Below are 25,577 nucleotides of genomic sequence, written 5' to 3'. Positions count from 1 at the left end.
AATGGTCTGATGCTACCTACATGATATCTGTTACGGCTCACGGCGCAAATTGAATGACGACAACAACACTAGGCCATTCGGAATACATGACTTGAGTACTACTTGAGCACTTACATGGCCATGTATGATTGACTGCATACCTACCTTACGTTACGTCCTAGTATCTTGCCTTCCCCCCCAAGCTTGTCTCTTGGTTTTGATGACCCCCCATCCGATGTCCATCCTACCAGAAGCAAGTCCCGCAACACTTAGTATCTAAGGTATACACACCCCTCCGCAAAACAGGAAGGGAAAAATAACGCCTCTTTGCTTGCTTTGTCGATCTCACCGCACCAACGCCCACCCGGACAACTCAAACTTTCCCATTCCTAGCGGCGATGAATTCGATTACTACCGCGATTACCAATACTCGGGGAATTCTCCTCTCCTTACTGCGTCAGGGACTCTAGCCCATCTGACAGGAGGGACGGCAGGGAACACTCTAATTTTGAGCACCACTGCACCAGGGTTGCTCTCGCACGACGCCAGCGAGCCACAGATCAGCATTCGGCTTAGCGAATAAGCGACTCGACTGGCTGGGCAAGAAGCTGTTGCCAATCCCAGACAGACAGACAGACAGACAGACAAGCAGACCACAGGCAGACAGACACACGGAACCCAAGCACAAAATTCCATAACCAGATCTCTCGCAAGTCACGATATTCTATTGCCATATAAATCGACATACACATCTCACCGGCGACATTAGCAGTAGCTCGCCCAACGCCGCAATCCCCCCGCGACGATCCCCCGCGATTATAGTGTACAAGATTCACTGGAAGAGCTGAACTATACCTCCCGCTCAAGCGCCGTCTCCCTTCTACCAAGGTTTCCTGAATGCCAGAACCTCCGAGACTACCACTACCACTACCGCTTTCGTTTTCGCCTTGGAACTTGTTTTACGCGTCCAACTCCCAAGCTGTTTTTTAGGGTCACCTCTGTCAGGCCCTTAGCATCATGGTGATTTGACCAAGGCCTCTCCCGAAAGAGACCAACCAGATTCCAGACTTCCGCTACCGCCCGCCCGCCCGAACACCATGGCGACCGTTCCAAACGATGCACCACCACTGCAACCCAAAACGATACGCTTTGTCAATAATCAGGGCCAACCGCCACAGAAGCGAAGGAGAATCAATGCGGCGTAAGTTGATTTAATTTCAAGATATTTCAAGGTCTTTAGCAGCGTCCTCTACGTTTTTGCTGTGTCTTGCCTTGCATACAGCCAAGTACTGTTTTGCTGCTGTCGCGGAAATTGGAGACAACTTTTTTTTTTTTCCTCTAATGTTCAAGGAACCTTCACCTCCCGCCTGTAGCCAGGCCAGCTCGTGCTGGGCAGTCAGTGCTCCTGCAGTTACAGACCCACCGACGCGCAGGTAGAGGGGCACTGACGTTTTGTGGATATTCTACTCTACATGACCTCGCTATCGCAATAGCATCCTGCTGACCAGGTTGCTCATGACTAGATGTTTGACTTGCCGAAGACGAAAAACACGTTGTGCGGGCGAGCATCCTCAATGTTCAACGTGCGTCAAGAATGGCCATAAGTGTCTCGGATACTCCGATGTCCCGGAGAAACCACTTAAGAAGGACCCGGCCCCTGGGGGCAGCGTCGGCTCCGAAGTGGCCGTGATTGACCATCAAGACGGAGAGTACTCGGATGACGAGCTGCCCGGTCTTCACAGACATGACAATTGGAAACAGCAAAGGAACGGCCTCGGTCGTCGCGACACAGAAGACAGCACATCCTCATCACGTCGGTTGTCCGAGTCTGCACAGCAGCAACCCGCCACGCATTCTTCCGTGCGACTCAAGTCCGAGACTGTGGATTGGGAGGAGTCGCAGTCGCTTGCCCATCATGGACATGGAGCTGGTAAGCTACCACGAAGGCCAACAACATATGCGCGACACTCATCATTCTCTACCCAAGATGGACGCAGCCCTAGTGTGCGGTCGCCGACATTGCACCACAACCACTCTCACACTGATAGCTATCGCGTTCCGTATTTCAGGTACTTTGGGCCTACTGCAATCGTCCCGGGCTTCAAGCAAATGGTCGTCAAGGTTCACGATAGAAGACGCAGCTCCATGTCAGCCACCTCTCCTGGCTCCGGTGTCTCATTTCCGAGTATCAAGTCAATACAATCCGAGCACGAGTACGACCAGTTGGACGATGTTCCTGTTTACGATCCTCATGATTCCAGTCCAGTTCATCGGCTCATCCTCGACTTGATCGGCGTCTTCTTCTCTCACCTAGGCTGCAACTACCCATTCTTGCGCGAAGAAAAGTTTACGCAATGGGTCAAGGAGAAAAGAGTTGAGCCTATTCTTGTTGATGCAGTGTGCGCACTCGCAGCTCGGTTCTCGGATTCTCCGATTCTCAACAGATCCAATGGCAAAAAGTCTTTCAGAGCCGACAATGGTCATGTGTTTGCCCAGAGAGCAAAAGCAGCCACCGTAGACACTTTCCCCTGCCCCTCTGTGGCGGCTGTGCAAGCGTGTCTGCTAATGGCTTACGAGGGCTTCGGGGCTGACCAGGATAGTGCGCTTTGGATGTATCTCGGCCTAGCCATACGCATGGCGGTCGACCTTGGTCTGCACAAGAAGGATGGCGTCAAGTATCAAGGTGAGAAAGATGCCTGGTACACGAGAGCCTATAGTCGCCAGACAGATGATCATGACCACGGCGCCAGCTTGAACAAACCCAGTGACGAGGATACCCTGAGCTTGCAAGAGCAGCGGGAGTTGGAGCAAGAGAGAATGGACACTCTTTGGACTGTCTTTATGCTCGATAGGGTCATATCGTCGGGCACTGGTCGGCCAGTCACTCTTCGGGATGTTGATTTTGAGCTTGATCTTCCCACGATTTCTGCAAATCTGGGGACTACCCACCCCGACCCGTTTCCGACACTCATCCAGATGATTCACTTGTATGGCAGAGTTTCCGATGTCCTCAACGAGATTGTCAAGCCGAGTGATCTCACCGACGAAAGAATGAACAAGCTTATTGTCCTGGAGAATGAACTCACTAGGTTGCACCGGAGACAGCATCCAAATTTACAGTTCAACGCCGAGCACTTTCAAGCATACGTTCAGACAGCACAAGGAACAAGCTTCATCTTGCTTCATCTCTGGTTCCATGCAATGATTATTGTACTGCACCAACCGGCACTTCTGGCGCCCTTGATCCAGTATGATCAGGGTCGAGAACTAGGATCTCAGAGTCGTGAGATATCCATGTCTAGTGCCAAGACAATTGCTGATATACTGGCATTTGCAAACCTCATTGACGCCAAAAGTTTCATTGGCAATCCCTTCACGTCCCAGCCTATATATATAGCCGCATGCGCCTTTCTAGTCGAGTCGGAGAAGACGCACGCCTCGCAGCCCGTGTCGCGAGCCCCGTCTCCTCATCCCGATCGTGGTTCGTGGGCCACCCCGCGTTTCCAGGATCGCAGAGACGGGCCTTTGGCTGATGCTCGTCCCTCGACACGGCATTTCTTGCTTGCGTCAGCCGCAAATCAGAACTATCAGGCCTGTTACAAGGCATTACAGCATATGCATACCTATTGGGGCGGTGTACGATATATACTAACAGCCTTGGACCAGAAATCCGAGGGCATATGGGATTGTGAAACTTACACGCGTGAAGAATACGAGAGCGCCAGGCTGCCTCGACGTGGAAGCTCTCTGCAACGGCTCATGGCAGCAAAGGCTGAGCAGTGCGCTTCACCAACGCCGCAGCCGGTTGCTCCCCCCTTGGCCTGGTCCTTGACCGGGACAACCAACACACCGGGTCCTAGTCTCACCCTCTTGTTCCCTCCAAACAGCACAAATCCGGTGGCAAACGTTCCTTCAGCATCGGCCCAGACAGCAGCCCCTCCGCCACCCCAGTCTGCGCCGACTCCTCCTGGCAACATGATTTACGATCCAATCCGCCAGAGTTTGCCCGAGACTTCGCAAATGTATCCTCCTGCATACCCTCAGCCCAATACGTCGGCACTGCGACATTCCATGACCCAAGCTTCTTCGCGTCAATTGTCAGGTACGTCAGGTGCAGCCAATCAAGGCAAATCGTGGCCTCGAATTGATGCCATGCCCCCTGATAAAGCATCCCACGCACCGACTACTCCGGACACCATCAACAGCTTTCAGATAGACCCCCCTTCTCAGCCTCGTGCCTGCATGCTCCCGCAAAACCCTCATACCCCGTCATCGCACCCATCTCCAGGATACGAAGCGTCTAACTTTCCAACAGGAGCATCGCCGACCAGCACAATGACCGACTTGACGGTGGCCCAGTCGCATGGAGGAACCAATGTGAACTCGAGCAACACATCGGTCACGGCCTATTCTGGAGACATGGCAACGTCTCACTTTACGCACAACGGCTTGGCAACGGGCACATTTACCTATCTCGAGTCGACAGGTCAAGGAATGGATCTCATGACGTTTGAGAACCAGACGGATTTTGGACCAGCTCTCGGCAGCTTCGAGTCGTCAGACATGGCCAGTTGGCTTGGTAATTGGGTGCCTAGCGAGATTATCAACGACTTGTATGAAGGTTCTTTCATGGGACAATAGCAATGAATGCTGTTTTGGCAATCTGATACTCACAGCTCAGCCATCACATTTTCCCTCGAATTACGACTAATGAAATCGGCGGTGAGAAGCAACATAAACGGATGCATCTCAGTTCCTGTTGGGCGTTGTAGTGTTTTGGATTGGGTCTCTTCAAAAAGGGTTAGCATTTGATGGGAGTACACCGACTGTTGGTGTCTATGGACAATACGAAACAAGGGGATATGGAACATTTGGCCAGAGTCTGGATGGTCGGAGAAAATATGTCAAAGGGCTTGGAACTCTAATGCATGTGTTACTAGATAACGACGCTTGGGCAAACTGGGTGGAAGACACTAGGGCACTTTTAGCAATTTCATTATTGTTGAGCATCGCAAGAATTAAGGCTTCAACGGAGGGCTGAATACATTCATATTGAAGCTCACAACGTCGTCCCGTGTTAATTGTTGTGTCAACCTACCCTCCCTTTGATGCTGACGCTTGGCGTAAACTCATCAGCAGATGCGATTCATTCTTGGTAATCATGCTTTGGACAATCGTACGCCACGGGTATTGAAATCAATAAACTGATCCCATTGACCAAACATGATGTTGCAGCATATTAGCAGAAACAAGGTATATTCGCTTGTACTAGAAATCATGTTTGCGCCTAATAAACCATCACAGTGGTTCAACAAAAACAAAAAAAAAAAACCATTTCTCGTGTGCGCTACCCAGTCCGTCTTTCATTCATTTCCTGGAAGATGAGTAAGACGACGAGGCTCCTTCCAAGCCGCAGCCATCCATATCATAGTCAATTGAGCCAGCTGTGGTATTGAATGGCTTTCGACCAGCAAGGCCATAAATACAAGAAGGCCTAGATGATGCAAAAGTCGCACGGAAGAGGACAGGGAATGCAGAAGCAGAAGCGGCCTGGACAGCAACCGCCGCGGTCGCCGCCACGGAGTCCCATTTGCGACTCCTCGTGCGGGGCCTCTGGGTCTATTGTTCCGAGTCAGCTAGGTCGGGTACGGGCGTTGCGAGCTTTCGGCTGTCGCAAAGAGGAAAAAAAGAGCACAGGCATCATCATGGCTCCCCCCAAGAAGTTGCCGAGACAATGCGGATAGCTCGGGTTTGCTCTACCAAGCCGGTGATAGGGGCGACGGAATACGATGTTTGCTTTCAGAACTTTGGCAAAGGAACAACTTACTCATTGGTTGCGATGCCATGGGCTGGAGAGAGATCTCCTCCATTGGTGACTGTGGTGATGCGTTTTGTGACTGGCGCATCTCACCACCAGTAGGGGCGGCGGCCTCCACGTTAAAAGTATCGGATTGAGTGGGAGACATTATCGCTGATGATTGATGAAAGGCGGAGAGTTACAAGAGTCTGTTTGCTGTAGAAGAGTGGAAAGAGTATTTGCAAACGCCAAGCTCTTGAATGGTAGTTGTATATGTAGGTATATTGTCTAGTGTTGTTTGGAAGATTTTGGAGCTCAAATGACTTGAAAGACACGTAAACTTGCACTAATTGAAGTGATGATAAAACAAGGCGTCGTGGAAGAAGAAACAAGCTTGGGAATCATTGGTAGTCAGTGAATCAAAGCTGGTACAATTCCCGAGAGCTTGGACTGAGTTGACGCTAGCTGTGACTTCCACGTCAACGGTCATGTGACGTCATTGCCTATGTGGCCAATGAGGCGGTGCAGTGGCTCTTTTTTTTCCACTGAGGTCAACTGGTCTTGGCTTGCCATTCCAACGCCGATCACCCGCACAACCAGGCAGGTTCAAAGTTTTTTTGAGATAGTGTACAGAAATCTGTCTCATTGGCATGTGAGCCAAAGCAGATAAAATCAGGATGGATGTAGGAAACTCAGCAATGCCGCCGGTACTTCCGCAAACGGCCATTTCACTGCTAGTGGTCATGTCCGCGTCGACTGCATATTTTCATGTAGGGACATTGTATTCTTATGGATGCAATAATTGTATTGTATCATATTTCCATATTTACTTTAAAACTCTAGTAATGTTGGTTATAATGGTATCAGACCAATTTCTTTAAATTTTGAAATGCTGCAATAACTCCGGCCCAATGCAATGCTCATAGTATGTCGTGGCGAACAAATGTTCATGGCGTCTTTTACAGGTCCTTGACCTTGACGACGGCCTTGCCAAAGTTCTCACCCTTGAAGATACCAATCAGACCGTGAGCGGCGTTGTCGATACCCTGGGTAACGTGCAGCTTGGGCTTGAAGCTGCCATCAGCCAGCCACTTCTGCATCTTCTCCTGGTGCTCCTGGAAGTACACATCACCGTAGCCGGGCTTGCCGACCAGGAAACCAATCATCTCCAAGGTCTTGGCAACGACCTGGAACATGTTCTTGACGCCGTATCTCTTCTCGACAGGAGTGTTGTAGTCGCCAATCTGTTTCATGTTAGTAAATACATTTCTTCATAATGATTGCAAGAGTGTTATAACTTACCATGCCGCAAGTAGGGATACGACCACCCTTGTGGATCGAGTCCAGAGCAGCCTCGAGGTGCTCACCACCAACGTTCTCAAAGTAAATATCGATGCCCTCGGGAGCCAGGCGCTTCAGGCCAGCAGAGGGGCTCTCCTTCTTGTAGTTGAAACCACCATCGAAGCCGAGCTCGTTGATGATAAAGTCGAGCTTCTCCTCGCTGCCGACGGAGCCAATGACCTTGAGGCCCTCGTGCTTGGCAATCTGGCCAACAACCTGACCAACGGCACCAGCAGCGGAGCTAATGAAGATGACCTCACCCTTCTTGGGCTTGCCGATCTTGTAGAGACCGGACCAGGCAGTCAGACCGGGCATGCCCAGAGGTCCCAGGAACAAGTCGACCTCCAGGTTGTAGGGGTTGTGGATCTTCCTGACCGAGACCTTGGCGGGCTCGGGGATGACAACGTACTCGGCAATGGGCACAAAGGCAATGACCAGGTCGCCGGCCTTGAAGTCGGCGTTCTCGGACTTGAGCACGCGGGCGGCGACGTTGTTCACGACAGGGCCGTTCATCTCAAAGGCGGGCATGTAGCTCTCAATGTGGGCCTCACGCATGCGGCCACGCAGGTACGGGTCGAACGAGGCCGACAGGACCTCGACGGTGATACCACCGCTGGGAGCTGGAGCCTCGGCATCGAAGCCGCGGTCCTCGACAACCAAGTGCTCGCCGGCGACGGGGTAGCCCACGGGCGTCTTCTTGAAGATGAGAGTCTTGTTCTGAACCATCTTGCCGGATATAGGAAATAGCCTAGTTTGACCAGATATGTCTTGGCGGATTTAAGGTGCTGACGTGCCTACAAGGAAGAAAAACGTGGTATGTGGGTCGATTGCAACGCTGATGAAATTGAATGCAGAACAATATCTCCATCTCAACTTCTGGGAGGCTTCGTTACGCCCTCCTTTATAAACAAATTGGTCCTCCACTGAAAAGGAGCGTCTCCATATGACGCGGGCCATTATTGCATTAGTAATTCAGTTTTACCTTTTGCTGAAGAAAATTCCCATGGCTTCCATTCTGCCTCGGTTGCCCCTAGAGCTCCACCGGTGCGGCAGCGATTCCGCAGCGGACACGGACGATTCTGGAAAAGCACTCCGGCTCTACCGACTTTAGGACTCGAGTCTTTTTCCCTGCCGTCGTGTGGGCCACTTATGCGTTGTGCTATCGCCGTGAAAGAGAGATTGGTCGGCAGCCCGCAAGATGTTTTGTCAGCCTCATTCGGCAGTCGAGGTTAGTCTCCTGATTAATAGTCCTTGGTGATTACATACTCCTATACTAGTCGTTCAGTATTGTTCGCATTCCTTGAGTTGAGGTGAAATCTTTGATTATTAGAATACCTCCAAGTCTGTGAGTGAGAGCTGCGTACTCGAGGTGGCAAGTATACTATAGAACCTTTTTTCAAAACTACCTATCTGACGCAACGATCGACTATCCGATGCTACCGACGAAAAGTGCCTTGCCGAGCCTTTATGTTGGGCTCCCGAAGACTAGGCTGTGGTTATCTTGCCTTGGAAGTAGTGTGCATGAGTCGAGCAAGATCTGCTCTCACCGCTCTAGTCACCTGCTCGACACTGGATTAGAACTCAACCACTGGGACAGGATAATGGCCAAAGTCTCGAGGTTAAAGCAATCATGGTTGTTTCCATCTGAAAAGACCCGTGTTCGATATCTTATCTACCCTCTGCGCTCCACCATGGCGAAAAGGCATAAAGTACCACTCGCCTGGCGTCGGGGACTAGCTCTTTAGAAGCATGGCGGACCCTTATTAATAGAGCGTCCGTAGTGCACCTATATCCGTCATATTTCCAATGTTGGTAAATGCTGCATACGCCTTCTCTGCTCTGGCTGGCCCTATCTGCTTGGTCACTTGGTCAATGAATTTCTTTTTGAGATCAGCCTCTGTCATTGGATTCTCGAGACTGCCAATGGCGTGCACAATGTTTTTCTCGACAGTGCTCCCGTCGTCAAACTCGACAGTCACCAGAGCTTGGGCAGTGTTGTATTCGGCGTCATTGGTGGTAACGTTGACCTTTTGTCGCATGGCCACGACCGTGGCATTGTTGACAACCTCGTCAGTGAATTGGCTGGGTGTCGCTTCTCCGTAGAGGAGCCCGACGGCCGCTGCATGGTAAATACTAAATTTGCCCTCCAAGCCCGTCGTCGGCGCGGTTTTCCCAGTCAAGACCAGAACTTGAGAGTTTACCACTAGGTTGATGCTCTTGATGGAAGAAACAGATTTGCCCTGGCTCGCCGACTCGTTGTGGATTTGGATAGCGCCGTCAATGGTCGGATGCATGACAATGCCGCAAGGGAAGGGCTTGAATGTATTCTTTTCAATTTCCCAGACCTTGCCGAGCTGATCAAAGTACGCTGTGGCATTCTCCCTAGTGCTCACGACGTGCAGCCAACCGTACTCGGCCTCGAGGGCTTCGAGAGAACTCGTATATCCATTCTTCGCGAGAAGGGCCCCCAGCATTCCGCCTTGGGTAGCGCGCCCGACGTGGAAAGACTTGGTCATGGAGCCAAAGAAGACTTGCATGCCGACAACTTGGGTCGAGGCAACGCCAATCGCGTTTTGCATCTGCGTCGTGTTGAGGCCAATGAGCTTTCCGACTGCGACCGCGGCCCCTATCGATCCTGTCGTGCTGGTAATGTGCCAGCCAATGTCGTAATGCTGTGGATAGACGCTCAGTCCCAATTTGCATTCCGCCTCGATGCCGGCGACAAGAGCAGTGATAAAGTCCTCGCCCGTGACGGGGCCCTGCCACTCTGCCACTGCCAAAAGGGCGCTGGCTACCACCCCGGTAGGATGTATAATCGTCTCGAGATGCGTGTCATCATAGTCGTCAATGTGAGACGCAATGCCATTAATCAGCGCCGCCAACTGGGCATCCGCATATGTATCTCCAATGGACCCGTTTGAGCCAAGAATACTAGACGTCGGCGGTCCGCCGAAGAAGGCTTGTGTGGTTGCCTGTGCGATGCTAGGTGCGTCCTGGCCGTACCCGCCAATTGCACAACCAGCCCAATTGTATATGCTTTTCACGGCTGAGTCTACCACTGAAGTAGTGAGGTCGCTATATGTCAGGTTCGTTGCCCAAGAGGCTAGCGCCAATGTTGCCATTATAGGAGATTATAATTAGATACAGTATAGAAGATGTTTCATACGACGCTGAAATAGAATCACGTGAAGTGCTCAAAACTATGCTGCCGACACCCATCAACTTTCTTGTACTGCGGTACGACTCGAAGCGAACAGCTCCAAATTTACAATCATGACCATCTTTGTACCATGATGTCAGACTTTCCATCACTCTCCAATTGTTATCCGATTCTCAGCGCCGAGTAGGGTTCGGCTTCCGAGCTCACGAGCATGACATAGTATAACTACCCCGCGCTTATGGCCCCTGGGTAAGCGAGGAGTATACTGCAAGACCTGATGTGTACGTTGCGGATCCCAGCATGTCTCGTACCGATTCACTTGTTGTTGTGGGGGGTCAGACGTGCGGATACCGGTGCCGAAACGGGTGGATGCTCAATGTCACGTCATCATTCTATGAGTTTTACGCCAATGGGAAACAGAAAATACCGGAGATCACGGAAAACCGAGCAGTGCGGAAGTCAACTGGCTGATATTCATGAGACGGTGAGCAACTAGTTTCGCAGCATGTGCATAATACTATACCTAGTAGTAATTCAGGCACAGCCCAATACCAGCATAATACGCGCCGCCTTCAACTTGGGTTAGATCATTGTTTAGTATGCGCTTGGATCCTCAAACTGCCGTCCCTCCCACATGAACAACAAATGCTGCACATTCACCAAGTCGCAAATATCATTTAACAATTCAGCACGACCGCTATATTGTCATGGGTCAGCGAAAAGGACTCTGCTGTTGGATGTCGTGTACTTACCTTGAGCATAGAGAGCATATGTATCGGCGTGGTTCAGGTTCTGTGAAGCTGACAGTGAGCGGACAGCACTGTATCCATATACTCCATAATCCTGGGTACCCTTGATCTGGGAAAGGTGCGTTGTCTCGTGGACTACCGTTCCTGCCTGGTCTTGGGCGTGACAAGTTGAAGTGACGGGCGACAGGGCTGTAAAGAAGAGGTTACAATAAGCAATGTAGCTTCCCGACGGCAGGGTGTAAGCTAGGACACCCGATGAACAGGCACCATAGACATCCGAGCAGTATGTCTTGGATATACCAGAGGTTGTACTTCCGCACTCTGACGCCATCTTGCTAAAGACGCCCGAGACTGTGGAAATGACGGACGAGGAGCTGCTCTTGAAGTACTCGGTCAGCTTGGTGCCTGCGTTGGCCGCTGATTGAGCCTTTGTCGCCCACGATCGGCAGTTGCTGATGGCCGTGGTCACGACGGTCTTCTTTGAGCTAGTACAGTCCGACTGCACAACTGTGCGCCTCTCTATAAAGGCAGCTCTGGAAGCCTGTGCCTCGGCCCCGTCCACTTGGATTGATAGCGTGTTGCTATCCAGCGGAACGGTACCCAAAAGCTCAGTGCTATTTACATGAGCATAAGAGACGGCTCCATTGGCAACAATGTCAAAGGCTCCTCCGGTGCTGAGATCGTGCATGTGCGCAATGTCAAATTCTTTTTCGACAACCTCGCCAGCACGAATTGTCTGGAATGCATCTTCCTCCAGACTTGCGGTGGAGACACGAAGGCGGATGCCCTCGAAGGCGACTTTGGAGTCTGGGTTTATCTGTCAGTATCTAGTATCCGCGGTCTGCTCTTTCTGTTTGGCAATCTTACCGGCCTGGAAGACATTGATCTTCTCTGTCGCAATATCCTCCAACAGTGTTCCAGTCTTGAAGATCTTGAGGTCATCCGCTCCATTGTTTGCAATAATGGCCTTGACGGCCGTGTTGCCTGTCATTTCTAGCTTCACATTCAGCAATGTGGCACGGCGATCGAGGTTGACGGAAACTGCACAGGCAACGGCCGCCATGGACACGAGGCTCGCTGGAAGATGCATCTTGACTAGTGTGAAGCAAGTATGGATAAATGTGGACGGGACAATGGTATGATGGAGTCTAGGAACAGGACAAGTCACAACCTCTGGCGTCGGGCACCACGGCGTTCAAGTAGTCCAATATGGTAGCATTGAATCAATCGTGATGCCATCACGTCACGGGATGATAGAGACCCAGAATACCAAAAACGGATGTAGATGCACATTGCCAAGGCTCAACTGATGCCCATGAAATTATTTGGCTATATCTAAAGCTGCCATGGGCCTAACAAGACTGCCAAGCAGAATCTCCAATCAAAATGCTACGTCGACCCAGGTACCAAGCCTCGTGAATTTATCCATGATAACGGTAGATATGAGAAGTACTAATATTGGACATCCATTGATTGCGGGGTTTATTGTAACCTGGCTTGGCTATGGATATCTCTGGCACGTATAGAAAATACCCCTTGACTCCTGCATGGATCCCGCCGCATCTAGAACCGTTCAAGCCTGCCAAGCAATAGCTTGGTGAGAGACTGCATGACTGACTGGAGACCCAATTTGCCGTATTACCGATCTTATCAAGACTTGGCAGGCCTTGATTCGATTAGAAAAAGCTTACTAGACGACAATGCCGGATGTTATAGAGGCGTATCGAGAGATGACGAGATTTCGCACGAGTGGTCGCTGGTCTGGGCAGGCTCCAGCACCTAGTAACCCCAGAACAACAACGATATCACCTCGTATTCAACGTCCAAGACTTTCAAGGTGATCATGCTTCAAGACTCAGTGTTGCATTCAGCCTACTACCAAAGAGATAGTGTAGCACTACAAAACATAACGGAAATCCTTGTTCTCAAATTCAGTCTTGTCCTGCATGCCTGCCTCATCGGATGCTTCCTTATTCGCGGGCCCATAGACCCTATCTCTTTTGCGATTGTTGTAAAACATATAACCTGAAAAGGATGGTGTCAGTCTTCGATGCATGGAACGTTTCAAATCAGGCAAGGCCAAGATGGAGATATCTTACCCAGTAGTAGCAGATGGCAGCCGAGTTTGATAGAGTATCCAACCAAAAGTCCGATCGTGGCGCCACTATAGTATGGTGCTTGGGATTCCTTGACTACAAAGACTCCTGCAAAGTTGCCCCAGCAGTATCCTGTAAAGATTGCGGCGCTAGCAAACGACCTGTGCGTATAACCCGCCATGTTCGATGAGATGGTTGTGAGAGACACGGTAAACCCGACGGATTGCGCATTCACGAGCCAGAAGCTGACCAGACGTCCCCAGGTATTTGATCTTGGTAGATATCCCATGCATGCTGCAGCGACAGTACACAGAATGTTGGCTGCGGTTGAAGTTAGCAGTCGGCTGTTTGGAACATTCAGCGTGATTAAACCGCCTATGAATAGCGAGACAACCTGAACCGCATCGCCTACCGACTTGAGCTCTGTCGTCTTGGTCGTCGAAAAGCCCATGTCGCGTATGATGACGGTGGAAAAGGCACTAACGACGCCATTGGGGATCGCAGCGCCTATGACGGAGATGAATAGGATAATAGTCTTGGGGTCCTTGATGGCCACCGAGAACTGATCCTTCTTGAACGACTTGTTCTTGATGCCCGTTTCGTTGCCGGCTACCCGCTTGACCGCGACGATACGCTCTCGATGATTAAAGAACTTTGCGTTTGATGGCGCGTCTGGGAGGAAGAAATAGATGACCGCAGACCACAGCATGGTGAAGCCGCCCAGAATATAAAAAACCAGGGTCCATCGCTCTGGAGAATGGTCTGCTGGCAAGGTGGAAATTCCCATGGAGATGTATGAACCGACGATCCCTCCCCAGCCCAACGCCGAATACCATATGCACTGACGAAGGGGAATCTCGCGCCTCGTCCACCAGAAGCCAGTCATCAATGTCAACCCCGGAGTGACTGCAGCCTCGAACAAGCCCATGATGAAACGCAGAGCCATTGCGCTCGAATAAGTCCGACACTGAGTCAAAAGGATTACAGTCAAGCCCCATATAAGCGTGGCCATGGAAATGACCCTCTGTGCAGGATAGCGGCCGACGAGCCATCCACAGGGGTATTGCCCAAAGAAATAGCCAGCATAGACAACTGATGGAGCATTAGCAAGGTTGCCGTTGCATGCATGCGTTGCGCTTACTTGCTGAGAGATAATTGAACTGTTGGCCTTCCAGACCCAGCGCTTGCTTGTAGCCAAAGAGATTGGCATAGTTTAAAGCCGTCCGGTCCATGAATTGAAGCGCCTGAGTGACGAGAAAGATTGGAAGAACGATGAGATCAATCTTCCAGCGAACTGTGCGCATTTCCTGGTCCGAAACTTCCACATCCAGACCTTCGAGATATTCACGGTATCCTACAGCATCGTTCTTGCAGCAACTCAGTCAATGTGCCTCGTGGATACAGCAACTAATAACATACCTCTTGAATCGTGTCCAGCTTGGACGATGGCTCGTCGGGCACGGTGCTCGCCGTTGGTGCTGGAGCCACAGCCTCAAGATCCTTCTCTGTCATGTTGACCGTGATACTCTGGATATTATGCAGTGTTTCTTGTCGAGCGCATTGAATGCCTTGAAAAGACACAATCTTGAAGAGGGGCTCATATCAATACTCATGTATGATATGACGGACGAGGCACATAAACATTGGCCCCAGGAATCGTTGTGGCCTGGGAGCCCGACACCCTGGCCATACATTTTGTCTCGATTGTGATAGGTTGCTGTTGGTTGGGGAAGGGCCTGCGCTCTGCAAACGGGCAAGTTAATCCTGGGAATGCAGCCATGATAGCCACAGTATCCATTCTTAAATCCAAGCACTGTCTATTTACATTCACTCGTATTTGTTCCCCGCAAAAGTTGCTGCTGATGATGGTGTGGAGAATCCGAATCGGGTATCACAGCAGGAGATGGATGACGCGGACTCCTCCAAGTGCCCGGATAACTTCCATCGTGATTCTCAAGTAGAAGGGATTCCTACAAAAGGGAAGTTCAGGATGTAACGCCTGCCGACGCGAGGTTTCTGTCACCATGTTTTCTCTAGACCAAGCTCCTTGATACAAGTATTATCCAGCCGCAGAGATGTCAACTAGTCACGATGCATATCTGGCACAGCCCTCTGGGAATTGTTGTCTCACGGGTACCATTCATCAAGGAAAACCCAAGGGAAGATTCACGATCATTGCTGGTATTGAGACATACGTTTCGGAGCCACCAGCAGGCAAAGCAAATGGTCATGTCCTCCTGTACTTTCCTGATGTATGGGGCATGGCCATCAACGGTCTGTTGATTATGGATGGGTTCGCGGATGCTGGGTTCCTAGTCCTTGGTCCAGACTATTTCAGGGGTGTAAGCTCTAGTCATCATCTTTGACTTTCTATGCGTCCAATGTCCTGACATCTTCAGGACCCTGTTACAAAACACAGAAAGGACCGTCATGATATAACGACGGAGCCAGGGTTCGACTTTGAGGCGTGGAAACTTAAACACACGACATTTTCCGACCAAGCAGTCCCTCATTGGATCAAGGCGGTACAAGAGGAGTATGGAAAGTTGCAGGCCAAATTTGCTTGTGTTGGGTGAGCAGCATCTTCTAGTCCTCGTAGAGTGCTCATACTAATAGAACTAGGTACTGCTTCGGTGCCCCTTATGTTTGCAAAGAACTTGCAGAAGGTGGCAGTTGTGTGGTTGGTGCTTTTGCGCACCCGGCATTTCTCAAGGAGAGTCACTTCCGCAACCTCACCCGTAAGTATATCGCAGTAAAAGAAAATCATACATGAGCATGTTTTGACACGCGCAGAACCGTTGTTCCTTTCGTGTTCCGAGATAGACCACACCTTTTCAACAGATTCCAGAAACCATGCGATTGGTATTCTCAAATCTGAAAGCAAAAAGTACCACCTACAACTATTTTCCGGTGTCGAACACGGGTTTGCCTTGCGTGGGAACCCGGAAGATCCATATCAACGTATGAGTACCTATTGCATGGCTGACGTTTCCCGGCTAATGACTTGCTAGGCTGGGTCAAGGAACAGAGCTTGCAAGGCATAATAGGCTGGCTCAAGTTCTGGTTAGCACAGTGATGAAGTACTAGATTGAGCATCGCAAGTCTGTTGGGTTTCATGTCGTGGTTATTCACCGAGACAGCTTACATGGTAGATATTAGATTTGGGAGAGGGCAGGGGCTCAATCAATAGATGTACGAAAGGTTTTGATGTGAACTTTTCTCAAGTCTACAAACTTTTGTGAATACTCACTTCACTTATTCAATCTACATGGCCATAATTAGTGCAACCAAAGTGTTTGAATATGGAATTGCATAAGAGGCTTCATTTGTAATAACAAATCATCCCTGCTTTTGTATTCCGTAGACACCACATCGTTTATACAGTGTGAGCACATATAACGTATCCGCAACGACTGCGGGGCATTGCCTTGGCCAGCGCAAAACATGCAGATGGGATTGGAGATTTGGAGATGGGCCTATGCGGGCTGGATCAGCGGACAACGGCGATGCTCCGTGGCAACTGACCGTTGCTGACACGGAGGGATGCTTCGATACTAAAGAGAACGAATGGGTGTAGTTCAAAAGCAATCCTTATAGGATAGCTTAGTTGTAAAGAAGCTCGAATGTCTTGCTAGCCACGCGTACATGATTGCAAGTGTGTGATTGGTGCAATGATTTCTGCAAAGATGCCCAGTCAAAATGACGTGGGGTATTTCACGTAATAGAAGAACCAATCTTTCAACTCTGGCTTGAATCTGCAACAAAAATGTCTGTCTTTAGGGCTTTTGATTTTTCTGGTGAAGTCGCAATTGTGACAGGCGCGGGCTCGCGTATGGACGGTAAGATGGTTTCCGCACTGCCCAAGTGCTTGGGACGTCCACTAATTTGTGTCTATACAGGTGAGATTGGTAATGGACGAGCCACAGCCATACTTCTTGCCAGGCAAGGTGCGCGTGTAGCCTTGGTGGACTCGAACCTCGGTTGGGCACAAGAGACGAAGCGAATGATTGAAAAAGAACAAGGTATTGCTGAAGTGATCCAAGCAGATGTGACAGTCGAGGAAAGCTGCAAGTTAGCTGTTGCTCGAACCATTGAGTTGTTCGGAACAGTGCATGTTCTCGTCAATATTGGTATGTCCACGGTATACTGTAAAATACAGTCCACACCTGATACTAGCGACAGTCGGAGTCGGCGGTGCCATGGGAGATGCTGTTGAGCTCAATGTTGATGCGTGGGAAAGAGATTTTCGCATCAATGTCACCAGTATGATGCTCATGTCTCGCCATGCAATTCCAGAAATGAGAAAGAATGGCAGAGGAGCCATTGTCAATATGAGCTCGGTCAGTGGTTGTAAGTCACATTTTTGTCATGGGCATTGACACTACTAATTCCGGCGTCTATCGCATGTATTAGTGCTTGGGGGGAATCCGTCACTGCTTTACCCTACCAGCAAAGGGGCCGTGATCCAAATGACCAGAGCCATGGCTGCTCAGCACGGGCCTGAAAATATTCGCGTCAATTGCGTCGCCCCTGGAATGGTTTATACACCAATGGTGAGGGGCCGAGGCATGACAGATGAGATGCGACAAGCTGTATGTAATTGAGATATGCTTGCCTTGATGTGGAGGATACCTGTCTGATTTGACACAGCGAATCAATCAAAATCTCCTGAAGCAAGAGGGAACAGCGGTAGGCAATCCGTCTCTTTATACACAACGCTGGCTACAATGATCTACACAGAGACTAGCAACACTCTGTACATACCCCTCCATCTACCATGTCTGCTACACAGTATACTGACTGGAGGGTTTTGCTGACTTGAGACTTGCACCAGTGGGACGTTGGATATGGTAAAAACAAGCCCATCTACTGTATTGACAGCCCTATTGACCGTCCCCGTAGCGATTTTGTTTCTGTGCAGTAAGGAAGCCAAGTGGATCACTGGACTTGTTATGCCAGTTGATGGCGGCGTGAGTAACCTGTACACCACCTACCGCCGCCTTGACGCTCCTTGCTACGCGTCCGGCTAGGTGCAATCCGCCGACTTACTAACCCTCATGGTAGACAACCGCAGGAAAAGCAGATCGTCCTGCGCTGAAAGCAGATACACTCGCTGAAAGCAACACTGGGATACCCAACTAAGGACTAATCTTGGATGGAGAGCTGGCAAACTTGAATACCTACCTAGTTGATACCCATACTCAGGTACATCTGTATATATAAACTAAACATACAAGACTTGGATGCAAGGTTTAATCCCTACTCACCCAGTGCACCTCATGCTATCTCGTGCAAAGTTTACCACTGCTGTGGAAGATATTCTTGGGCAAATCTTGCGACACAGTTTGACTTTAGATCAAACGGTACATGTCACATTTAGTTGTATTCTTTTCAGATCAGCTTGTGCTTAGCGGGCGAGCCGCCTGACAGGGATTGTAATTTATTTACGATAGGCGAATGCAAAGATGGAATCTAGAGATGGTCATTCCAGCTTCTTGGAACTCATGTCACTGATCGGGATGGTGCAATGATACCGCAGATCTAAGATTATCCTGTGGCAGCGTCGCCGTGCCACAGAAAACACCCTATCTTGGCCGGCGATATTGTCGCTTATAAGCTCCGACGGGGTTTGTCGGGGCGGAGAGAGGGCTCAATCGCCTACTTGCACTAAAAACCCCGTCGCTTTCGCTTAGTTTTGCCGGGATGGACAGGGGCTAAGCACTTTATTAGCATCTAATGGTAAAGGGATACTGCAACATATATGTTACATGACATTATCCTACAGTAGATGCCCACCTTGAGGACTCGGCTGGCCCGCAGATAACACTGCTTCAACCAAAAGGCAATTTTGGACAACAATTTCCCAAGTCCGTCTCGTATCCCGCCGCCAAGGTAACTCGGATGTCGTCTACGAACTCAAATGGAAGTAGGAAGCCCTAAATGTGCCCGACTAGCAACCTATCTAGCTTTTACTGTCTCCGTGCTATGATAATAAGGTAGGCGGGTGGCTTGGTGGCTGCTTCGGTACTCGAGCCGGTCTATTCGATTATTTAGTGCGGCCCTTGGAGGATAATATGGAGTATAGTACCCGCCTATTCTGCTGCCAAGTTTGCACTTGATAACCGACGCCCGAAATCCGAAGGCAATGAGTATTTTGAGGACGAATCGCATGTCTACAATTATCATGCTGACGTATCCTTTTTCTAGAATGTCGTCGTTTTTGCTTTGCAGAAATTGCGCATTACAGCAGTAGCTCAGGCGCTGCCGATTGGCCATGTATAGAGAGAAAACGGCACGATCAAGGACGCACACATGCATGCGGTTTCAAATTTTGCGCTCCTCGTGTTGTGCTCGTTCTTGTAGCTTATGATATCGGCCATCGTTTGGAGCCAATGTGCCTTTTCCATCTCCATTGTCCTACTTCAATAATCACCACCGACTATAATTTCCCTCTATTGTTTACACAAGTACCTATCAAAGGGGCAAGAGCCTCGGCAGCAAGGCGTTGTAGGTCCACCATGGACAGCGACACCCTGCCCGCTAACGGCCGCTAAAGTTTAAGGTGTGGTAGTCTTGGCGATCACCAATGCCGTTCAATGTCGTATGGTCAATTACATGTCCCGCGTGTGGCTACAGTACCTACAACCAACGTAGTGCATGCACAACAGGCAACGGAATTCAGTAATTCCCGGTTCATCCTCCTGATTACTTTGTACAGCCTCTATTCTGGCATTTGCTCCATGACTCGGTCTCCGTTGGGCAAGGAGAGATGAAAGTCATGGATGCTTGCCTAACGTATCTTTTCTATAGGCAAGCTTGCTCCATAAGACCACCGTGAACCCCTATGTTCCGGGCCCCAGCCAATGCCGTGGGCGGCATTAATTAGGGCATGCGTACCTGGTACTGCCGTGCTTCCGCCTCGACCGATCATCCTCGGCGTCCCACTCTTTTAGCCACTGACGATGTCAACTATGACCTGTGTAGGTACGTAACGTCGAGTATATAATCAGGCCCGTCGCCTCGTACAATAACTGCAGGTTTGGTTTGTTGATACAGCCTGAAACCTAAACACATATAGCCTCATCAACACAGCCATGGCAGAGGTTGTTCCTATCCCAGAGCCACCGGCTCTACCACTGCTGGGTCACGTTGGCACAGTTGACCAAGAGTTTCCACTTGGCTCGTTCATGAGCCTTGCAGACAAATACGGCGAGATATACCGTCTTCAGTTTCCAGGATCAAAACTCATAGTCGTGTCGACGCATGCTCTGGTCGACGAGCTGTGCGATGAGAAGCGATTCAAAAAGATACCCGGCAGCGTTCTGAAACAGATCAGAAATGGTGTCAATGATGGCCTCTTTACTGCAAAGCTCGAGGAGCCCAACTGGGGCATTGCGCACCGAGTTCTCATGCCGGCCTTTGGTCCCTTGAGCATTCGCGGCATGTTTGACGAAATGCACGACATTGCTATTCAGCTGACCATGAAATGGGCTCGCTACGGCCCGTCAACGCCGCTCCTGGTTACCGATGATTTCACAAGGTTGACGCTGGATACCCTAGCGTTGTGCGCCATGGGTTTCCGTTTCAACAGCTTTTACACCAACCAGCTCCACCCATTTATTGACGCCATGGGTGACTTTCTTGCCGAAGCTGGCACGAGAACACGGCGGCCCCCTCTGCCGGCCTGGTTCTACAAGAATCAGGAGGCCAAGTTCTTCTCCGATATCGAAGTTCTCCGCAAGACCGCCTTTGAGGTGCTTGAGGAGAGAAAGGCTGGCGAGAGCGACCGAAAAGACTTGCTTGCTGCCATGCTCAAAGGAGCGGATCCGCGGTCAGGAGTCCACATGACTGACCAGTCCATTGTCGATAACCTGATCACCTTTCTCATTGCCGGCCATGAAACGACTTCGGGACTATTGTCATTTGCTTTTTACGAGTTGTTGAGAAACCCAGATGAATATCGCAAAGCCCAACAAGAGGTTGACAGCGTTATTGGAAAGGGCCCAATCAAGGTCGGTTGCACATGTTGTAGCCAATCAGAGCAAATGCTGACGTCTCCTATAGGTTGAACACATGTCAAAATTGCCCTATATCTCTGCTGTAGGTATTTTCTTGATTTTATCACTGCGTCCTCTGCTGATCAACGACAGATTTTGCGCGAGACTCTGCGAATACAGTCACCCATCACAATGATTGTGGTGAGCCCAACCGAGGACACACTTCTTGGAGGAAAGTATGCAGTGTCAAAGGATGATCAAATTGCAATGATGATCAAAAAGTCGCATCTGGATCCAAAGGTTTACGGAGAAGATGCAGCCGAGTTCAAGCCTGAGCGCATGCTCGATGGAAAGTTTGAGAAGCTTCCAAAGAACGCCTGGAAGCCCTTTGGCAACGGTGTTCGAGGCTGCATCGGCCGTCCTTTTGCCTGGCAGGAGGCTCTATTGGTGATGGCCATGCTCCTCCAGAACTTTAACTTTGTCATGGACGACCCAAGTTACAACATTGCATACAAGCAGACCTTGACTATCAAGCCACTGGGATTCCACATGCGAGCCAGTTTGCGCGATGGCCTGACACCCACAACGCTGGAAAGGAGATTGGCCGGGCATGGGCCCGATGAGACTCAGGCTGCAGAGGCCAAGGCTGCAGCAGCTGTCCAGGGTGCTGGTCAAGGCAAGCCCATGACAGTCTTGTATGGCTCCAACAGTGGTACATGCGAGGCAATGGCCCATCGAATTGCTGCCGACGCCTCCCAGCATGGTTTCACAGCAACCACCCTCGATTGCATGGACACTGCAGCAAATGGAAATCTCCCCACAGACCAGCCAGTCATTATCGTCACCGCTTCATACGAGGGTCAAGCTCCAGACAATGCACGACACCTGGTCTCGTACCTCGAGAGCATCGAAGACAAGTCGACACTAAAGGGCGTCTCGTATGCCGTGTTCGGATGCGGTCACCGCGACTGGGCATCGGTAAGTGACCTTTTTGGCTGCCAATTACTGAAGAAAGCTAATCTTCAAATCTAGACCTTTTATCGTATTCCAAACCTGGTCGACGAAAAGATAACCGAGAATGGTGGACGTCGATTGGCAAGCATGGGCACTGCTGACGCTGGTGAAGGTGACATGTTTGTCGCATTCGAGACCTGGGAAGACAATGTCCTATGGCCAGCGCTGACCAAGGAATACGGTACAACGACTGACCAAGAGTCTGGCAAGCAAGGCCTCTCACTCAAGGTTTCAGTGTCGACCCCTCGCACTTCAGCCCTGCGTGCCGATGTAGAAGAGGCCGAGGTTGTCTCGACCCGCTTGTTGACTGCAGAGGGCGAGCCATTGAAGAAGCATATCGAGATTAAGCTTCCGTCCGAAACTTCATACCGGGCAGGAGATTACCTGGCTGTGCTGCCCATCAACCCGAGGGAGACTGTGGCACGTGTCATGAGAAAGTTTGAGCTTCCGTGGGACTCGCACCTCACTATCGAGACAGGCGGTCATGTTCCTCTGCCGACCAATGCATCACTCCCAGCGAGCACCATATTTGGTGCCTACGTCGAGTTGGCGCAGCCTGCTACCAAGAGGGTGCGTACTGTGCTTGCAACAAAATCTATTCCTTGTACTGACCAACGATTAGAACATTCTTGCTCTCTCGGAAGCAACCAATGATGAAAACGACAAGTCTGCATTGAAGAAACTTGCTACAGAGTCATTTGAAGAGGCTGTTTCTGATAAAAAGGTGTCCATCTTGGACCTCCTGGAGCAGTACCCGTCTGTCAAGCTACCACTGGGTTCATTCCTTGCTTGCTTGCCGCCCATGAGAGTTAGGCAATAGTGAGCTATTCCTATTCCTCTTAATCAACCGAGGACTCCTGCTAATAATGTTCAGCTCCATTTCCTCGTCACCACTTTGGAACTCGCGCAACGTGACCCTCACATTTTCCCTGCTTGAGGAGCCCTCCAAATCAGGCCAAGGCAAACACGTCGGCGTCGCCACATCATACCTCAACAGCCTCCAGCCCGGCGACAAACTTCACGTGTCAGTCAGGCCATCGCACTCGTCGTTTCACCTTCCTCAAGATCCCGAAAAGACTCCCGTGATCTGCGTGGCAGCCGGCACGGGCTTGGCTCCATTCAGAGGCTTCATTCAGGAGCGCGCAGCTCTCATCGAGGCTGGGCGCAAGGTGGCACCCTTGACGCTGTACTTTGGGTGCAGAGAACCGGGTCGCGATGACCTGTACCCCGAGGAGCTTTCGCAGTGGGAAAAGATTGGCGCGGTCACGGTCAAGTATGCCTTCTCTCGCACCCCAGATAAGAGCAATGGGCACAAGTATGTCCAAGATGCCATGTGGGACGACAGGAAAGATATTGCCGAAATGTGGAGGAACAATGCCAAACTATTCGTGTGTGGGTCTAGAAAGGTTGGCGCTGCGGTCGAGGAGGTTGCCATCAAGCTGCGCGTCAGAGGTTGGGAGCTGGATGGAGTCGAGGCATCTGAAGAAGAGGCTCGAAAGTGGTGGATTGAGCTGAGAAACGAACGATATGCAACAGATGTGTTCGATTAAGTAGTCGTATTCTGGAATTGGCAGCATTTAGCATCTTTGGGACAGGCAGGCGTTTGTACTGGTATTACGGATAAGAAGCATAAGAATCTTTAAATGTAGAATGTACGCACTAGCTTCAAAAGCCGTGACAAAGGTATCTACTAGATGCCTACATGTTCACTCAAGACAGCCTTGATTGCAGACAATTAGTTGTCAAGCAAGACGGCCATCCAGACAAGTGTTCCGAGATCGTCCAGAGCCTGGCACCACTCGACTACTTTTCCAAACGTTTGATTCTCGAGGGGAATGGTCTGCAGATCTGCGCTCGAATTTGAGGCAGCGACAAGATCGGATATGGTTGGATGGCTTCCACTTGACCTAGATTTCGTGTACCTTGAGACTCTATAAGGCCATGATGTTTTACTTTCATAGTCCCATAGGTTCTTTGGGCAAGGCAAGGGAATATTGGCAAAGCCTGGACAATTTGCCGTGTCGGTTCGTCCGAACACGACCCCAAGAACGATTTCAATCACAAACAGCAAACCCGCCAGCCTGTGATGGGTTAGAGAGGCTTGCATTTAGAATTGAGGGAACCAGACAAACCTTCGGACGCTTTCAAGCAATGCCCACTCTCGTTCATTTAATGGTTTGATTGAGTAAATATCAGACTGGTATATACTCGACTCGTGCAGGCGACTGAGTAGATCCTGCCAAGCAGCTGTGAGTCTCCAACCATTGCAGAGTCAAATCAGAGATTTCTTACAACAAGACAGCTAATCATGAATTTGAGCTCATCCCTGGAGGCTGAGGAAGCGCGCTGAGCTTGAAGGAGAACATATATCATGCTTGCTTGAGTCGCTGCCAAGAGAGCCGCGGTGTCGAATGATTCGACCTGAGGTGTTCAATAAGAGTCAGACTCGAGGTAACACCAACAAACATGGGGCCAGACGCAAAAGTTTGAACCTACTCCATCCATTAGACGTCCCTGCTCTTCTAGGATAATCTTTGTGACAAAGGAGCTATTTTGTCGGTTCCTCGAGGATGACAATTGTACTACAGTAGCACAAATCGCCAACGGCTTTGGCAGACAAACATGCATTCCGTTTTCAATGCATGCGTCTGTGCGCTGACCGTTCAAGACGCAGTCGGGATAAATGAATGGAGGTAACCGCTCGCTCAGCAGCATGCTGGGATACTCTCTGACTTGACTCAATAGTACCTGTGTCGTTAGGAATGAGCTGCTGGTGATTGCCCTCTTGGGCTTTGCCAGCATGTCAAACTGGGTGCCGGATACTGTGCGACATTTGTTCCCAAGGATCGAAAATACGTGATTGCGGCCAAAGCTAGACTCATCCAGCTGTGTATTGACCATTTGCGCAAAAGGACTCGGCTGCTGCTGGTCCAAGTCTTTAAAGCACGCAAATCGAGAATCAGGCTGGTCCTCATTTATCATTTCGAGTAATTGTGAAGTGATTCTCTGAGATGAGTCTCCCATTGGCATCAAGGGAGTCGGGGCTTCCTGCCACAAATCACCAAGTTCTGAGCCAAGTGGACTATCCCTCAGCCACCCACTGCTGGGCCATTGCTCTAGAGGGAGCTCGGGGTCGACGTCAAAGGAACTTGTGGGATTGCCCGCCGGCAGAGGTACTTCATTGGAAACGGTCGCTTGATCCACATTCCCCGGCCGTATGTAGCCGGTTTGAGGGGGGGTATCATCCGCCGGCCGGGAATATGGAGTGGGCCGCGGTAACATATAGTCGCAGTTCAGTCCGCGTTCCACACACCGGAAGCAGTTTGGGTCCCGGCTACAACGAGCCTTGGCGGCACGACACTCGAAGCATGATTTCCGTCGCGAAATGGGCATTTTCAAAATGTGTCGTCAATAGTGTTTGCAAGTAAATCCGGTCAATATGTT

At 50.3% G+C, this 25,577-nt stretch overlaps 10 protein-coding genes across 10 annotated transcripts; 4 read left to right on the top strand and 6 right to left on the bottom strand.

The window, feature by feature from the left end:
• Positions 1 to 1,076: 1,076 nt before the first annotated feature.
• Positions 1,077 to 4,620, top strand: PFICI_14901 (uncharacterized protein; the record flags this gene model as incomplete). Its single annotated transcript, XM_007843482.1, has 2 exons — positions 1,077 to 1,180; positions 1,503 to 4,620. 2 exons carry the CDS (start codon positions 1,077 to 1,079, stop codon positions 4,618 to 4,620), a joined length of 3,222 nt encoding a protein of 1,073 aa, XP_007841673.1.
• An 853-nt stretch (positions 4,621 to 5,473) lies between these two features.
• Positions 5,474 to 5,945, bottom strand: PFICI_14900 (uncharacterized protein; the record flags this gene model as incomplete). The annotated part of the gene is made up of 2 exons (XM_007843481.1): positions 5,474 to 5,598; positions 5,807 to 5,945. 2 exons carry the CDS (start codon positions 5,943 to 5,945, stop codon positions 5,474 to 5,476), a joined length of 264 nt encoding a protein of 87 aa, XP_007841672.1.
• A 790-nt stretch (positions 5,946 to 6,735) lies between these two features.
• On the bottom strand, positions 6,736 to 7,843 carry PFICI_14899 (uncharacterized protein; the record flags this gene model as incomplete). The annotated part of the gene is made up of 2 exons (XM_007843480.1): positions 6,736 to 7,020; positions 7,079 to 7,843. The coding sequence occupies 2 exons, from the start codon at positions 7,841 to 7,843 to the stop codon at positions 6,736 to 6,738; spliced, it is 1,050 nt and encodes a 349-aa protein (XP_007841671.1).
• Positions 7,844 to 8,880: 1,037 nt separating this feature from the next.
• Positions 8,881 to 10,239, bottom strand: PFICI_14898 (uncharacterized protein; the record flags this gene model as incomplete). Its single annotated transcript, XM_007843479.1, has 1 exon — positions 8,881 to 10,239. The coding sequence occupies one exon, from the start codon at positions 10,237 to 10,239 to the stop codon at positions 8,881 to 8,883; it is 1,359 nt and encodes a 452-aa protein (XP_007841670.1).
• Positions 10,240 to 10,954: 715 nt separating this feature from the next.
• PFICI_14897 (Neutral protease 2) lies at positions 10,955 to 12,116 on the bottom strand (the record flags this gene model as incomplete). Its single annotated transcript, XM_007843478.1, has 3 exons — positions 10,955 to 10,974; positions 11,030 to 11,833; positions 11,894 to 12,116. The coding sequence occupies 3 exons, from the start codon at positions 12,114 to 12,116 to the stop codon at positions 10,955 to 10,957; spliced, it is 1,047 nt and encodes a 348-aa protein (XP_007841669.1).
• Positions 12,117 to 12,923: 807 nt separating this feature from the next.
• On the bottom strand, positions 12,924 to 14,634 carry PFICI_14896 (uncharacterized protein; the record flags this gene model as incomplete). Its single annotated transcript, XM_007843477.1, has 4 exons — positions 12,924 to 13,051; positions 13,126 to 14,214; positions 14,264 to 14,489; positions 14,542 to 14,634. 4 exons carry the CDS (start codon positions 14,632 to 14,634, stop codon positions 12,924 to 12,926), a joined length of 1,536 nt encoding a protein of 511 aa, XP_007841668.1.
• A 563-nt stretch (positions 14,635 to 15,197) lies between these two features.
• On the top strand, positions 15,198 to 16,198 carry PFICI_14895 (uncharacterized protein; the record flags this gene model as incomplete). The annotated part of the gene is made up of 5 exons (XM_007843476.1): positions 15,198 to 15,464; positions 15,522 to 15,694; positions 15,745 to 15,860; positions 15,916 to 16,083; positions 16,134 to 16,198. 5 exons carry the CDS (start codon positions 15,198 to 15,200, stop codon positions 16,196 to 16,198), a joined length of 789 nt encoding a protein of 262 aa, XP_007841667.1.
• Positions 16,199 to 16,888: 690 nt separating this feature from the next.
• PFICI_14894 (uncharacterized protein) lies at positions 16,889 to 18,264 on the top strand (the record flags this gene model as incomplete). The annotated part of the gene is made up of 8 exons (XM_007843475.1): positions 16,889 to 16,961; positions 17,022 to 17,252; positions 17,305 to 17,472; positions 17,536 to 17,714; positions 17,773 to 17,811; positions 17,957 to 17,972; positions 18,025 to 18,092; positions 18,187 to 18,264. 8 exons carry the CDS (start codon positions 16,889 to 16,891, stop codon positions 18,262 to 18,264), a joined length of 852 nt encoding a protein of 283 aa, XP_007841666.1.
• A 1,952-nt stretch (positions 18,265 to 20,216) lies between these two features.
• Positions 20,217 to 23,683, top strand: PFICI_14893 (Bifunctional P-450:NADPH-P450 reductase; the record flags this gene model as incomplete). Its single annotated transcript, XM_007843474.1, has 6 exons — positions 20,217 to 21,134; positions 21,187 to 21,222; positions 21,273 to 22,097; positions 22,152 to 22,703; positions 22,756 to 22,952; positions 23,008 to 23,683. The coding sequence occupies 6 exons, from the start codon at positions 20,217 to 20,219 to the stop codon at positions 23,681 to 23,683; spliced, it is 3,204 nt and encodes a 1,067-aa protein (XP_007841665.1).
• Positions 23,684 to 23,868: 185 nt separating this feature from the next.
• Positions 23,869 to 25,526, bottom strand: PFICI_14892 (uncharacterized protein; the record flags this gene model as incomplete). The annotated part of the gene is made up of 4 exons (XM_007843473.1): positions 23,869 to 24,214; positions 24,266 to 24,369; positions 24,426 to 24,554; positions 24,630 to 25,526. 4 exons carry the CDS (start codon positions 25,524 to 25,526, stop codon positions 23,869 to 23,871), a joined length of 1,476 nt encoding a protein of 491 aa, XP_007841664.1.
• Positions 25,527 to 25,577: the final 51 nt, after the last annotated feature.

Source organism: Pestalotiopsis fici (assembly GCF_000516985.1).
Source record: "Pestalotiopsis fici W106-1 unplaced genomic scaffold PFICI_Scf_14, whole genome shotgun sequence".
Classification (NCBI taxonomy): domain Eukaryota; kingdom Fungi; phylum Ascomycota; class Sordariomycetes; order Amphisphaeriales; family Sporocadaceae; genus Pestalotiopsis; species Pestalotiopsis fici.
The sequence above is the reverse complement of the archived record's forward strand: the minus strand, read 5'-3'. Positions and strand labels throughout refer to the sequence as shown.